This window comes from Salarias fasciatus, chromosome 1 (genome assembly GCF_902148845.1).
Source record: "Salarias fasciatus chromosome 1, fSalaFa1.1, whole genome shotgun sequence".
Lineage (NCBI taxonomy): Eukaryota > Metazoa > Chordata > Actinopteri > Blenniiformes > Blenniidae > Salarias > Salarias fasciatus.
In genome coordinates, this window is record NC_043745.1 from 283,194 (window position 1) to 299,096 (window position 15,903).

Consider the following 15,903-nt stretch of genomic DNA (forward strand, 5'->3'; position numbering starts at 1 on the left):
GGCACGTCGCCTAATACTTTTGAGATGGAAGGACACAGCTCCGCCCACTGTATCACATCGGATTAAAGATGTGTTACTTCATCTTAAATTGGAGAAAATGAGAATTTGTTTTGAGGGGTTCTGAAATAGAATTTTATGAAGTTTGGAAGCCTTTCTTAACTTTTTTTGATCAACCATCTACACAAGTCCAGGATGAAGTGATTTTTCTTATTCCTTTTTTTTACTTATTTGCTTAATTTTAGTCTGATGTTCTCTGGCTGACTCCATGTTAAAGGTCGTGAATTTGTATTGATCTGATTTATAATTCTGTTTGACAGTGAATGGGATGTTGATTGTTTGGGTGGGTTTTTATTTATTTATTTTTTATTATAATTTTCTATTGTTTTTTGTGTGTAAAATTAATAAATATATTGAACACGAATTTACTATTCGGCGCAGTTGAGAGGAGCGCGTGTCTAGATACACATATCTAGAGATCTATATCTACAGGTCTATGCCGGAGCTACGGAAGCTGCATTGTGTTGTGTTTTTGACTCCCGATGCTGATGCACGTTTCTGGATGCTGCTCTTGGGAATAAACATCCTTTTGCTCCCGAAACACCTCTGGAGTGACTTCAAACATATTACACTAGCAGCCCGTTGCCGCGGACAACCCGCTCACGCAGACCGCGCTGTGAGAAAGGGACGCCTGAACACGCCGCTCCAGCGCCGCGCCGCACAGTGACCGCGGACGTGTGATTGAGGCCTGACTTTTTTTAGGGAACCCTGTGCTCTGCACTGTGGCGCAACCGGACTTCTATTAGACTACTGTCTAAAATTATAGCATATATTTTTGGTGCTGGAGTCAGGGTTGACTATTACTGAGGGTTAGTGCTGTTTTAGAAACAATTTCAAATCAGAGCAACTGATACTTGAGAGCAGCCACACCAGGGGGCCTCAAGTAAATGTGCCCCAAAATAACAAATCAACTTCCAATGTATCTTATAAAGTGTTTGGTATTCTCAGCATTCATCATTTCTTAGTCTTCAAGGTTCAGAGTAAGTGAGAGTGTGTGGATGTGTATAGAATACTATAGCCTTGATTTATCTCACCATGGAGAAATTTACCATTACAGAGGCTCAAAGAACACACAGGGGCAGAACAGTCAGGGAATGTGTAAATAAGGAATAAGAATAAATAATGGTCCAAATCTTAATAAGAATATTAATAGGATGATAATATAATAATAATATAGATCTAAAAGTAGGAAAAACCTAACTTTAAATAGGACATAAATCTAAAATATAACAGGAGCTATAATATATATACTAATATGTACAGTATGTTTTAGTGCAACAGAATGTGTGTATGATGAAGTGACTATGATTTATTATGGGAGTTAAAAAGTGACCATGACTGCAGGACGGTATGTCCAGGGTTATTGCTCATATTCTACATGGTAGAGTCTATATGTAAATTGTAGTTATTAATTTAATGATCTGTTTGTGACACTGATTTTTTTTTTAAATGTCTTTTTTTCATCTTTCCACTTCAGGACATCCATCAGACCTGTTTCCCCCAGACACAACTGACTGGTTGCCATTAGTGGATCTGGGCCTCAACAAGGTCCCAGCACCCCCTCCTGGAGCCCAGACCCGTGCTGAACGTGCTGGAAGCTGCAACAAGAGGAGTAAAGATTTACAAGCTGCTGAGACTTTAGTGGCTTTCCAGAACATGTCATGAAGTGACTGTGACCAGTGGATGTGAACCAGTGGAGGAGCAGACCGACATGCTGCAGCCAGAAGAGGACGAAGACAAAACTTGTGCACCTGTGCTGCACTGACAAACATCAGTGACACCGTTGTGCCTTTTGACTGAACTGTAAATGTTTCTGTGCCGTATTAAAGAACAGCTGGATTCTTTTTCATGAAAACTTAGGACTCCATGCTACTGCTTTTTACGTTTTGTCATAACATCTTTCACATGACTTGTATTTGAACTGCCAGATAAATATATGCCTTTCCTTTTAATCGGTTAGCAATTGAATGATAAACAAAGACACAATTCCACTTGAAAAACAGCTTTATTTGGTATCAGCATGCCTGCAGATTCACGGACAATTAAGAGGTAAGAACCTATTACATTAGACACATATATTGTAGGTTCCTGAATAATGAAGCCCAAGCTTGACGCTCCTATCTCCTCCTGAAATCCACACGTGAAATACAAAAACCTCCACAGAATCCTCTCCATTCACTCAAACTGTTAAACTTCAAAGTCGTGTGACAAAAACATAACGTCCAGAGAAATAAATGAAATAACAAAGGTAATATCCAGAGATACAAACAGAAAGAGAGGTAAAAAACCCCCAACTGTGGCTCCACTCCACTTGCCCAACTGTCTGTCTGATGCAGGGCAGCCACAAAAATGAAACTTAATTTTTTTAACAGGCAATTAAATATGCAAACTTGCAGAAAACCTCAGTTTACTCCATAACATCCAACAAACCTGATCCATATGGATTTATAACCTTCACTTATTTATACACATTTTCAAAAGTAATGAACCACAACATGAACTGTACCTAATCACCTGTGAATATTTTAACCTGTAAATAATCACTTTACATCTCAAACACAAGCATTTCAAAATATGAAATGGCAATTTTCACATTGATAAACTAAAACTGTATTTAAACTCCTACATATATGTTGGTGTGGATTTTGTCACATTCACTTCAGAATATGTAAAATGTTTCAGCAAGCTGAGTAGACATGAAAACACACCTCCAGCGTTTATATAAAAACAAACAAGAAAAGGCCAGATAACTTCAAAATAACACATATAGATCAATTACTACCACAACTTGAGGCACATCAGACTTCAGTAACAACTAGCAGCTGTAAAGCCACTGAGGAGCTGTAATGTCATGAGCTGCTTAAACGACTCTTTTTCCTGCTGCCTCTGCATTCTGGACAGAACCCAGAACCCTGCACGCCCTCTGGGGTTTCCTTGATGTTCACACAGCCTCAATGGAACTGCTGCATTTTGCAGTGTCCGTTGTCACAGCGTGCAGACGGTTTAGCGAGTAGACCACGTAATTAACGATGTGGAAGTAGCTGATGTCGGCCCATTTATCCTCATTCCGGGTAAATTCCGTGCTTGCGATCAAGTATGGGTCAATAGTCAATCCCCTTGCAGTTTTCATGATACAGAATCCTGTTTTTTTCGCTCAAAAGTCCGCAGTAATCCACCACCGTCTCATGTGTTTATAACTCCGTGTATGCCCTCCAACATGGCGCCCGAAACTGTTGCTCAGCAACCGATGACGTAATTAAGAACACCCTATTCATTCAATTCACATGTGGCAGATTAAGATGCCTGATTACACAGGCAGATTATTGCACATTATTGCCTTTTGGCTGGCGGCAATAAAAAGACACACTAAAATGTGCAGTTTTGTCACTCATCCCTAGTTAGCATGCTGACTATGGCAAGCCGTTTTAACATTTAATGCCTAGATTGCAACTGAAGACTGAACTAAGACTGCGGATATCCACAACTCCATTCTGACAAGGCGTGATGAATTTTGAATATCCGGAATTTTCATTAAAGATATCTATAATGTAGTTTTGACTATCCGAAAGGACTGATAGAGATATCTAAATTTCAGTTTCGTCTAGTCGAAACTGAGATTTAGATATCTCTAATGACGTCACTGAAACGTCATGAAACACATCACATATCCTAAATGACAATGACAGATATCTGTAATTCAGTTTCCACTAGGCGAAATGTAAGTTAAAGATATCTTAAACGTCACTATGACGTGTCGGAATGACGTTGCTCTATTTTAGATGTCCAGAAATGCGTAACTTCCCAACACCAGAAAAAACAGGAAGCTTATGGCAAATGAAGCTTTTCCATGGCGGCAGTATTAAACAATGTTGTACAAAAATGCCACGGAGTAGAACGAGCCCTCAGTCAGGGCGTCTGCGGGGAGAGAGAGCGTCGTGCTGTCCAAAGCTGTCAAAGTAATGCAGAACGAACTGAACATTTGCTGTCGCTGGACACAAAAAATGTGCTTATAGCCTGCTTAGATGAGCTACGAACGCTCATTTACACAAATGTACCGGCCGTGGGAAACCGAGGTTTCTCTGTGAGGTGCATTTGTGGCATTTAGAGCCATTAGTGGATCAAGAACTGTTGTTATATAAAGCAGTGTCTAACTCTGACCAGTAGAGGGCGCGTTCGCTACACGGTGTGTTCGGGTGTCGGGATAGTCTCGCGTTTACGGGAACACACACGGAAGCCCTGAATGTATCAACTGTGGTGTTACGGCCCGAACGCACTGGACGCGGTAGCGCCGCGCACGGCGCTTCTGATCGCCTCCCATGTTAACCTATCTAACCGGCCGCACCGAACGCGCAGTGGAGCTCTGCAGCGCGCCCGCTCCGCTTCGTTCTATTTTTCACGCGAGCCGCGAGCGCAGGGAGCGCCATGTGTCAAGCTGGATCAAGCAGATCGGACCAGACAGGAAGTCGGAAACAGAAAAGGCAAGAGAATCCGGTCAATTTTCAAAATATAACAAATTAAATAACGATTAGTTACGGACGGTGTTGCTCGTCCGTCTATAATTTGTCACTTGGGTCTAATCACAAGAGAGATGGACACACACACAGACATACGCATGTACGCACCCAAACACACACACACACACACACACACACACAGCGACAGACACACACACACACACAGCGACAGACATTCACGTGATGCAGAAAAAAAGAGGACAGGAGGAGAAAAAGTCTCTCCACAGGTCACCAAAACACACATCCATACTGGCAGAGCGAGACAGAGGGAACAGGGAACAAACGTGAAAACCGAGAGCTGACGGAGCGAGCCGAGTGCAGCCGATGTGTGACCAGCGCAGAGAGCGCAGGCGCCTCCAGTGCGAACAGCCAAGCGCCGGCGCGCGCGGCGCCTCCGCTACGCTTCCGCGTCCAGTGCGTTCCCGGCGTTACAATACATATTTTCGCTCTTTACAGAACCAAAATAAAAGAAATTCAAGTTAAATGTGTAGCGGAGTGCCACTTCGCCTCGTGCCACGATACACATTCGGTTCAAATCAGCATTTCACCGCTTTCCGCCTGAAAGTGGGAGGAGAAATTGCACGACATTATGGATATCTGCAACGTCATTTCGTCTAGTCAAAACTGTCATTCAAGATATCTTTAATTCCATTTCGCCTAGGCAGAATTGTAGTTACAGATATCTCCATGTTTTAGATATCTCTATCAAAATTAATTAAAGATATCTCTGACATAATTTTAGATATCTACAATCAAGTTTTGCCTATCCGTATTTCCCATTTGAGATATCTACAACATTATTTGTGTGAATGCTGAAGGCATTCACACGATTACATTCCTCTTCTGATTTCTTCCGCCGTTTTTTGGCACGCTTCTCCTCCTACAAATTTTGTCCGATTTGAACCATTCATATATCAAATTGTGCAGCTTTTTGAGGACATGGGTGCTATGTTCTAGCTTTTTAAAATCTTTTAAACTTTTTGAAATATTTCAACTTTTGTCCAACTTTTTGCCCCATGTTAACGGATGGAGATTTTTTCAAACTTTGGAACCTTATAACTTCTTCAAATCTTAACCGATTTTAACCATTCAACTTTTAAAATATTCAACTTTTTAAACCCTTTCTTCAACCTTTTTAAACTTTTTCAACTTTCTTGAACTTTTTGAAATATTTCAACTTTTTAAATTATTTTTAACATTGAAGTGGATGGGAAAACCCTTCAACTGACCCGTCAACTCCTTCAACTTTGAACCATTATAACTTTGTCATACTTTCACGTGGACAAGTCATTTTACTTTTAAAACGTAGGCATTTTTGTCCTTTATTCAGGAACGTAATATCATTTCAAGATCTTTTACCAAATTTAAACTGTGAGCCTTCAAGTACAGAGAGAATTCCAGCTTTTTTTGGAGTTTACAATGGATATGTATTGGAGAGGCTAGAGTGGGAGAGTGGCAGTTAGAGTGCGGGAGGCTCTGAATTTTAACCAAAAAAAAAAATTCTTTTCTCGTCCGTATGGCCGCATTTCTGGCTCAATCTCCACAATAACCCCTCAAAACGTAGGAATTTTTCTTGTGACCCGTACAATTGAGTCACATTGTCTCTATCTCAAACGGTTCTCTCTCCAGAGTCATTTGTTTGAGGAGAGTGCAGGATTTTCTCCCATCCGCTCCAATGCATTTTGGAGATACCTGAATCCAAAACTTCACTCATGTTCGCACCCTCGGTGTGGCTGAATGGATGATCCTACAGACATGATTCCTGCACCATTAAATTCATGAAAGGCTTCTGAATCTGGCTGTTTGAAAATCTTTTTCAATTTCGAATCTCGGTCACCGAGAAAAGCCATTTCTTCAACCATGCGCACTGCATTAAAAAGTGCTGATTCACTGTCATGGCTGCTCTGCAGCTGGTCTCCATTGCAACAGACACACCTGTTGTGCTGCTGCAGCTTGATTAGTCTGGATTTTTCCATTAAGACTGGAGCTCTATTGATCCTCTGTTACTCTGACACTGACTCTACTGCTGTCTACTGCTTCTTTTTCAACTTTTTGCAGCGTTTTCAACATTTTTGAACCTTTTTCAACTTTTTGGAGCGTTTTCAACCTTTTTGAACTTTTTCAACTTTTTGCAGCGTTTTCAACCTTTTTCAACATTTTTCAAGTGTTTGCAGCCTTTTCAAACTTTTTCAACCTTTTTCAAACTTTTTCAACCTTTTTCAACTTTTTGCAGTGTTTTCAAGCTTTTTCAACATTTTTCAACTTTTTGCAGCGCTTTCAACCTTTTTCAACATTTTTGCAGCGTTTTCATACTTTTTCAACCTTTTTCAACTTTTTGCAGTGTTTTCAACCTTTTTCAACTTTTTGCTGTATTTTCACCTTTTTTTAACTTTTTGCAGCGTTTTCAAACTTTGTCAACCTTTTTTAACTTCTTTCAACTTTTTGCAGTGTTTTCAAACTTTCACCGCCTTTTTCTACTCTTTTCAACTTTTTGCAGCGCATTCAACCCCTTTCAACTTTTTGCAGTGTTTTCAACCTTTTTCAGCTTTTTGCAGCGTTTTCAAACTTTTTGACCCTTTTTCAACTTTTTGCAGTGTTTTCAAACTTTCACCACCTTTTTCTACTCTTTTCAGCTTTTTGCAGCGTTTTTAACCTTTCTCAACCTTTTTCAACTTTTTGCAGTGTTTTCAACCTTTTTCAACTTCTTTCGAATTTTTGCAGCGTTTTCAAATTTTTGCAACCTTTCTCAACTTTTTGCAGCATTTTCAACCTTTTCAACTTTTTGCAGATTTTCAAATTTTTCAACCTTTTTCAACTTTTCATCTTGAGCTTCTTGAGCTTTTTCTGCATTACAGTTTAGCATTTTCAGCTCAGCCTTCACACTTGCAGTTTCTTCAGGAACTGCAAATTTTTTCTAGTTTGACTAGGCGTTACTTTGATTTAAGATATCTACAACGAATTCTGCCTAGTCAAAACTGAGTTGTGGATATCCATAAAGAAACATGTAGATATCTGTAACTGAGGAGGGGTTGGAGATATCTCGAATTGGAATTTCGCCTATCCGTAATTCAGTTGCAGATATCCGTAACTCATATTGCAGATATCTACAACTGAATTATGGATAGGCGAAATGACGTAACCCATACACATGAATGGCAAAAGTGACATAATTTCTCCTAGGAAGAATGTATTTGTGGATATCTGAAATGATAAATACGGATAGGAGAAATAGTTGTTGATATCTCTATTGTTCTTTTTGAATAGGAAGAACTGAATTACAGATATCTTTCGCGAGTATCCAGTCTGGGCATTAAATGTTAAAACGGCTTGCCATATGCTGACTGCAGGAATGACCTGTTCTTGGTGAATTGGAGGTCCGTTTCTCTACCGTAAGCCATGTTTAAAGGTGTTTCAGACCATTTGGCAGAACATCCAACCAACCTCATAAATGCGGCCAGGACCTCCACATCCAGTCCAAGACCTCCACATCCAGTCCAAGACCTCCACGTCCAGTCCAGGATCTCCACATCAATCAATCAATCAATCAATGTATTTTTGTATAGCCCAGTATCACAACAACAGCTGCCTCAGAGGCTTCAAGATGTTACATTGGTCGGTAAAAATAAAAACAGTGAATAAGCATAATGTTAATATGTCAAATTCACAGTAACGAGACAAAACGAAGCAACCACCGCCTTAGACCCTCACATCCAGCAAGAAAAAACTCCAGAAACCCAGTGGGAAGAGAAGAAATCTTGGGGAGAACCACAGTATGGAGGGATCCCTCTCCCAGGGACGGACAGCTTTGGCAACAGCTAGCATGAGACAATAAGAAGTCTAGGAGACATCCAGTCCAGGATCTCCACATCCAGTCCAGGACCTCCACATCCAGTCCAGGACCTTCACATCCAGTCCAGGACCTCCACATCCAGTCCAGGACCTTCACATCCAGTCCAGGATCTCCACATCCAGTCCAGGACCTTCACATCCAGTCCAGGATCTCCACATCCAGTCCAGGACCTTCACATCCAGTCCAGGATCTCCACATCCAGTCCAGGATCTCCACATCCAGTCCAGGACCTTCACATCCAGTCCAGGAGCTCCACATCCAGTCCAGGACCTCCACATCCAGTCCAGGACCTTCACATCCAGTCCAGGATCTCCACATCCAGTCCAGGGCCTCCACATCCAGTCCAGGATCTCCACATCCAGTCCAGGGCCTCCACATCCAGTCCAGGATCTCCACATCCAGTCCAGGGCCTCCACATCCAGTCCAGGGCCTCCACATCCAGTCCAGGATCTCCACATCCAGTCCAGCTGATGATTCCAGTCCAGGAAGGCAGCGGTTCCTGACCCAGTGAGCACCAGGGTGCTGTATTTCTGGTTGGGTGTCTCCGCCTCTCCATGATGTCCTGGAAGTCCGTCCTGAATAGTGACTCTGTCATTGGGGATACATGAAGCCTCTATAATAAAATCAAATTTTCTTTTCAAAATATGAGGGGGGACCCAAATGTTCCCGGACTGTGGTTATAAAAAAAAGAAACAAGAAAGATTTCAGACTTTTGGCCGTTATATGTCGCTATAGCATAGCCTTAAGCATAACTGTGAAAATTTTCACCTCCCAAAGACACACAGGCAGCTCACAGGCAGTGTTTGTTACTACAGTCCCGCCCCCTTCTTCGAAAAATCCGAAAATGGCGCAACTCACTGATAAGTGAGACCAGCGCGCTAGCATCAGATTTTGTTTTCTACTGGGAAAAACGGCAACAGAAACACCATGATCCAGACCGCGTACAAAGATGAGGCTCTGGGGAGAACACAGGTCCATGGGCGCTTTAAGAGTGGTCAGATGTCCATCGAAGACTCGCCTCGCTCCGGCTGACCCTCCACCTCCCGCACAGAGGAAAACGTCCGCCAAATCGAAGCTGTGGTCATGGCAGATCGACGCAGGATGGGTCATGGATGAGATTGAACATTTGACAGGGATCTCCTGGAGCTCCTGCCAGAGGATCCTTCGTGAGGATTTGGGCTTGAGGCGGGTCGCTGTCAAAATGGTCCTGCGCCTCTTAACCACGGAGCAGAAACAGGCTGGCGTGGACATGTGCCAGGAGCTGAAAGGCAGCTGGAGGATGATGGAGGGCTGTTTGAGAAGATCATCACCGGGGACGAGACGTGGTGCTATGGTTATGATCCGGAGACCAAGCAGCAGTCCAGCCAATGGCGCCATCAGGGATCGCCACGGCCGAAGAAAGCGCGTCACGTCAGATCAGCGATTAAGACCAGGCTGATCTGCTTTTTTTGATGTCAAAGGGACGGTCCACAGCGAGTCTGTGCCGCCAGGGCAAACCGTCAACCAGGACTTTACCTGGAAGCGCTGCGGCGCTCCGGGAGGCGGTCAGGCTGAAGCAGCGGCGCTGTGGGAGAGCGGGGACTGGTGGCTCCATCATGACAAGGCGCCGGCGCACAGGGCTCTGCGGTAAAACAGTTCCTGGTGAAAAACGGCATGGCCCTGCTGCCCCATCCGCCACATTCCCTCCATTTAGCATCTTGCGACTTCTGTCTCTTCCCAAGAATGGAAAAGTCACTGAAGGGGCGGAGATTTGATGATGAGGAAGAGGTGCAAAAAAAAATTGAAGGACGCTCTTAAAGCGATCATTACGCATGAGTTTGCCGACTGCTTTGAGCAATGGAAATCCCGGCTGCAGCGCTGGATTCAAGCCGAAGGAGAGGACTTTGAAGGTGACAGCTTTGATTGAAAGTGAAAATAAAAAAATAAAAAGTTATAACCACAGTCCGGGAACTTCTGGGTCCCCCCTCGTAAAGCATGTTTCATTCAGGGCCAATCATATCTAACTTTTTTTATTGTGAGTTTACACAGTACCTCAAGGAAATTGGTAAAATAAAATCTGAGATCCACGATTTCACAGGTCTCTGCCTAATTAAAAGCTAGATTCATTTTGAGCAATAAGATTTCTGTCATTTCTTATGTTATCTTGACCCTTTCAAATGTATTCCTAGAACAAATATAACTTAGAATTTGCAACTCCGCTCGATATGATGTAGTCCAACTCAACACCAGTACATATTACGACCAATAGAATGTAAACATTGTCAGTGGAAATACCTCTGATAACTTCAAGTCAAATGAAAGATTCTTTGTAAAAACAAAATTTAGGGAAAAGCTGAACTTGATTGCGTTGTTTTGTGTCAGTCTACCTAATTTCACATGATTTTAAGATTTAAAACTAGTAATTCTATTAGGCATGTCCTGATCCATCGGTGGATATGGGATTATGGCGGGTTTTAGTGATTCTTCAGTGAATGCGCATCAGCAAGTCCAGCCGATCACCTCGTGGATCCTTTTTTTGACAACTGCCGTCCATTGCGACCCTTTTGCGACTCTTTGGATTTCACTCCACCACAGATGAGTTGTTTTCATTTGCCATAATCTAAACTGGACATATGGAAACTGGTACGACACCAGGACCAGGTACGGCCACCCTCCCAGAGCTGTCATCTACATGACTGGAGCTGACCGCATGGCCACAGGTACTTAGCTCGGCTCTATTCAGCACGAGCTGGCCTTTCTAATTCCTGTTCCCCTCTGCTCCTCAGCCTGTGACACACTGGAGCTCAGCTCCCCTTGCCCCCCCTCCCCAGGGTACCGGTATCCTGCCAGCCTCCCATGACCAACGTAGAGCACTGCTACAAGGGAAGGCCAAGCTCCGAGGCTCTTCAGCCCTTCAACAGAGCAACAACAGAAGTGCAGAGTTTCAGAAGCTCCTGAGCAAACCTCTGGCCTCAGATCCAGGCCCCAACCAGACCAAGGAGCTAGCACTCAGTGTGTCGCTATTCACCAAGGGAAGATCAGCTCACAGGCCCTGTTTTTCCCTGGGAGCCAAGAACCGCACAGGCCACAGCTCGCAAACACTCTAGTTCCTTTTCCTCCAACTATCAGGATGGCATGACTCCTGCGGAGAGCACGGCCAGACCAAGCCTTCATAACAGAGCCTAGTGACCTTCTTCAAACCTGGAAAAGAGCACCACGGCCCGCTTCAGCTTCTTCTGCATAAGAAACACATCCAGTTAACTCTGAGCGGCTAACAACGAAGCCACAGCCCGTTGGCAGGGAAATGCTAACTGCTAAAAGAAAGGAACAACTACCTCTCTGACTTGGACAGCAAACCAACTCTTTCTGGCACCCATTCCAGACACAAAACACACTGGCAGCTAACTCGGCTTGGTTTGTTAGATAGTTGCACAGAACTGTTTCATTTTCATGAAAATGTGTCGATTTAAATGCACATCGTCAAGCTTCACTTGGTGATCTGTAAAATAATGTTAGCGCTGCCTCACCCCAACACAGGATTTGCACAACACATGCTAAACTTTGGCTTTACTAGATTGTCAGTCATAATCTGCAAATCAAATCCCAGATTCTGATATGAATTTAGACACCATATGAACAATTCCAGATGTTTTACGAGACAAATCAACATAGCTGCACTCACAAAAACAAATGTTACAATCCTGCTTCTGTTCTCTTCGGTTCGTACAAGACCACATGGCCAACAGACCACCGAGGTCGGCCATCTTGTTTTGAGCTCATGGTCAGACAACCAGTCTTCTGGCTGCCACCATTTTGCTGTAGTCTTTTGGTTGGCTGTGATTTTGGATTTGTAATTCACAGATGGGCACACACACACACACACACACACACACACACACACACACACACACACACACACACACACACCAAGTTGTAGATATTACAGTTAGAATCTGTGTTTTCTTTTGGTTTCCCTTGTAAATAAATACATTTTCTGGAATCACGTGTGTGTTACTGTTTCACAGAGATGACTGAAAGATTGACACCCTGTGTGTCAAGAACTCCAAAATTCCTCTTTTATTTACTTTGGTGATCATTAATTTAACTATCAATCCAAATTTAAATTCATAGTTTAGTGTATTTCATGAGACTGATCTCAACATACTGACTTTTATTTCCCCTAAACAGAGATGTTCTCGTGGTCTTATGAAGTATTTTTGATCCAGTTCTGTTAATAAATAACCATCTTTGATAATTATTCATCATTATGAATAACCAAACTGATCTTAAAGTTGATTCCCAACATCACTTGTTGGGAATACCAGGCTGTACGCAGCATCCAGTGGCTAACATGCCTGTAGTCTGGAACTACAGTCCTGCCTTGGTTGTCCAGATCTGCGCCGTGCATCACATGATGGCCGTTTTTGGTCAGGTGGTCCCAGGCCTTGAAATGTCCTAGAACAATTCTCCACAACTTATTTCCAGAGTGGATCAATTTTATGCAACTTTATTTCTCCGCAGAAAAGGGGAATGGTGTATGAAAAGGCCTTAATGAGGACTAAACAAGACATGAAATAGACAAAAATTCAAAATTTTGAAGGAGACAAGCATGGGAAAGAAGTGAAGCAACTTTCAAAATAAAAGTGTATGCAGACTAACTGAAATTTAAAAATGTTAAGTTTTGGCTGATAATCCGATTAGCATTACAGGCAAAAAAAACCCCCAAAAAAACGGTGTGATCTGTAGGGATGGTACGGGATCTTGTGTCACAAGATCTCGTGAGATCGAAATGCCGCAAGATTTCTCGTCCATGTGTTGAACGATATTGAGTACGTTCACATGCAGGCAGTGACCCTTTCTTAACCGCAATATTGGTGGAATAATACATGGTGCACAGCCATGTAAACACGTGCAAAACCCGATTATGCTCATATTCATATTTAAAAACCCGGTCGAAAGGGACATGAAATACTGTTCTGCGCATGTTCTATCCGAAAGAAATCTTGGTCTTTTGAGTCCACAAACTACTTGTGATACAGTTTAATTGATACGACGTAAATAAAATGTGCGGCAACGATGGTTCAGTTCTTCTCTTTTATTGAAAAATCGCTGCATCGCATCATTGAACATGTCACCGCGTCTTGCCGGCTCACACTCTTTTTCTAACAACATGCAGAGATTGTCTGCGGCGCCCTTCTTCTTCTGTGGTGTCTGTGTGAAATAAGGTTGAACATGCAAATGGCACACCTAGTGGCATGAAGTGCAAATGCAGCCATGGCGTCGTCGGTGCACCATGGTTTGAATGGGGAGATCGCTGATCATGTAAACATTAAAATCTCATCTCGTCTTGATCTCGTGGACTTAATCTTGTGAGACATCTCGTCTCGTGGAATTTGTGTCTCGTCCCACACCTAGTGATCTATCTTCCCTGAATTCTATTGTGTTTGTAGATAATAGTGCTACAAGCCAAAGTTTTACTTTAGTATGAATATATGACCAGTGTCTGCTGACAGGTTAACAAGCTCTTGAGATCGTAGAGATCTCATCAGACTGGTATGAAATGACTCGCTCTCACTCTGGATTTCCCTGTCTTGACTTGCGACTGTTAATGCGGAGTTCAAACGTACTTTTGACTTGGAAAGCGGTGTCTTAATTACAACTCAGATATGTGGTGTGTTTGTGTCCAAACAGGTGAGCCATTTGTTTGACAACGAAGGCACCGTGGCTTTTGCTATGTTTATGGCAATCTGGGGTGAGTTTATCATCATTTCTTTATTGAAACTCAGCTACTGTTCAGTATCCTCTGAAGTGACACATTGGATTAAATTTCTGACTTTTCAGCCACACTTTTCCTGGAGCTTTGGAAAAGACACAGAGCTCGACATGTTTCACAATGGAAAGTCTACGACTGGTGTGAGGAAGAGGTACAGTCTTCTTTTTATATTGTGTTACTGACTGGAATCTGAATGTACATATCTTATAGTTATCCACTGCTGTAATATAGTTCTTGCTCTTAACTGACAAAATTGGTGTAGCTGGACTTCTTTTGGAAAGTTCATTCATACAGGCATGAATACATTCCTTTCTGTGCAAATGCTTCATGTCAACAGAGGCCTATAAACAATGTGAACTGCATAGTTTTGTCAGGAATGTTGTCCTTTTGTTACTTCCTGTGTGTTTGTTCCCCTCAGTGTCTTTCAACTTAGCTTTCCCTTGTTATGAAATTGTTTAAATTAAAACACACTTGCTTCAGCTACAGCTTCTTCTACACCTCCAGGCCTGGTCACATGATGTTCGCAAATGAAAGTGGCACATTTTGATGTTTTGAGTTAGGGTTGCTTTAGCATGCTTTACCAGAACTTTTCTAAATTGTGCAATTTGCTGTTTGCTGATGATTGGCTGCTATCAGTCGTTCTTCTGCTTGTTTCAGCAGAAAAACAATAACAGGGGATTCAGAGTGCATCTTTACAATTGAAGGGCCATTTTCCACCAGCCACATTACGGATCCAAAATGGAGGCGGTGTGGAAAATTACATCATGCATATATACAAGCATGCATATATAGCCACAGATAAGGCAACTAGCTTAAGCCCACATTGAATTTAATGACTGTATTTCCATTGGATGCATTTTATTCGTGTCTTGATGCACCCCACGGCTGCAACACAGTCTCAAGGGATCTGACAGCAGGTCAGTTTTCACCACATACAGCAGCCACAATGCCAAGGATTGGACCAAAGATGATGGACTAGTAAAGGCTCGGACAACTGGACGCCCGTCTGCCAAAATAAAAATTCCCCCTTTCACTCCGGAAGCCATATGTCTCTGGTAGGCAGGGCAAACCTCTGGTGCATAGCTCCGGATCTGGTAGCAATCCAGCTATGATCTATGATGGGGTATAATGCGAGCAGCCATATATACATCTATGGCTGTATATCTACCGTAAATCCTCTTATAGCAGCCGGGGCTTTTATTTCTCTCAACTGTCGCTGCACCAGGCTTTTAACCCTATAAGCCCTAGGCTATTTTTCAGAGCCTCTTCTCGAAAATGACATACTAAACTAAAAAGAGTATAACACTGCAATAACTAGGCCTATTTGAGTGGTTACTGTCTCCTCATAAAGTGAACACTTGTCAGATTTGTCCAGATGTGTAAATATCAGTATATATGTTCCTGGTTAAGTGTGACTGAAGATGGAACACAGCACAAATGAAAAATGTTCAGTCTCGCCTAAAAAAAAAAAGCACTTTCAATGTGATCATCTCTTTGGAAAAATCCAGCTGCAGCTCTAAACCTCCATCAGATCATAGACAAATGTGTGAACACTCTCTCTGCAAAGGCTGACTCTGTGAAAGTGAAGCAGAACAACATTTGACAGGTTTTAGTACAGACAGGTCAGGCGATGGCACACTTTGGCACACGATGGTGCCATTTGTGAAATCTGAATTTTCTAATGTACCAAATAATATTTTTCACTTTTATATCACTGCTGATGTTCAACA

General features: G+C 42.5%; 1 protein-coding gene across 2 annotated transcripts in view; it reads left to right on the forward strand.

Moving 5' to 3' along the window:
- The window catches only part of LOC115391075 (anoctamin-9-like), a 151,334-nt gene that overhangs the window by 61,894 nt on the left and 73,537 nt on the right, over window positions 1-15,903 (forward strand). For both annotated transcript variants that reach the window (XM_030095175.1, XM_030095185.1), the window contains exons 10-11: window positions 14,092-14,152; window positions 14,242-14,324. In XM_030095175.1, coding sequence (XP_029951035.1) covers window positions 14,092-14,152; window positions 14,242-14,324 — 144 coding nt within the window. The remainder of the gene's footprint in view (window positions 1-14,091; window positions 14,153-14,241; window positions 14,325-15,903) is intronic.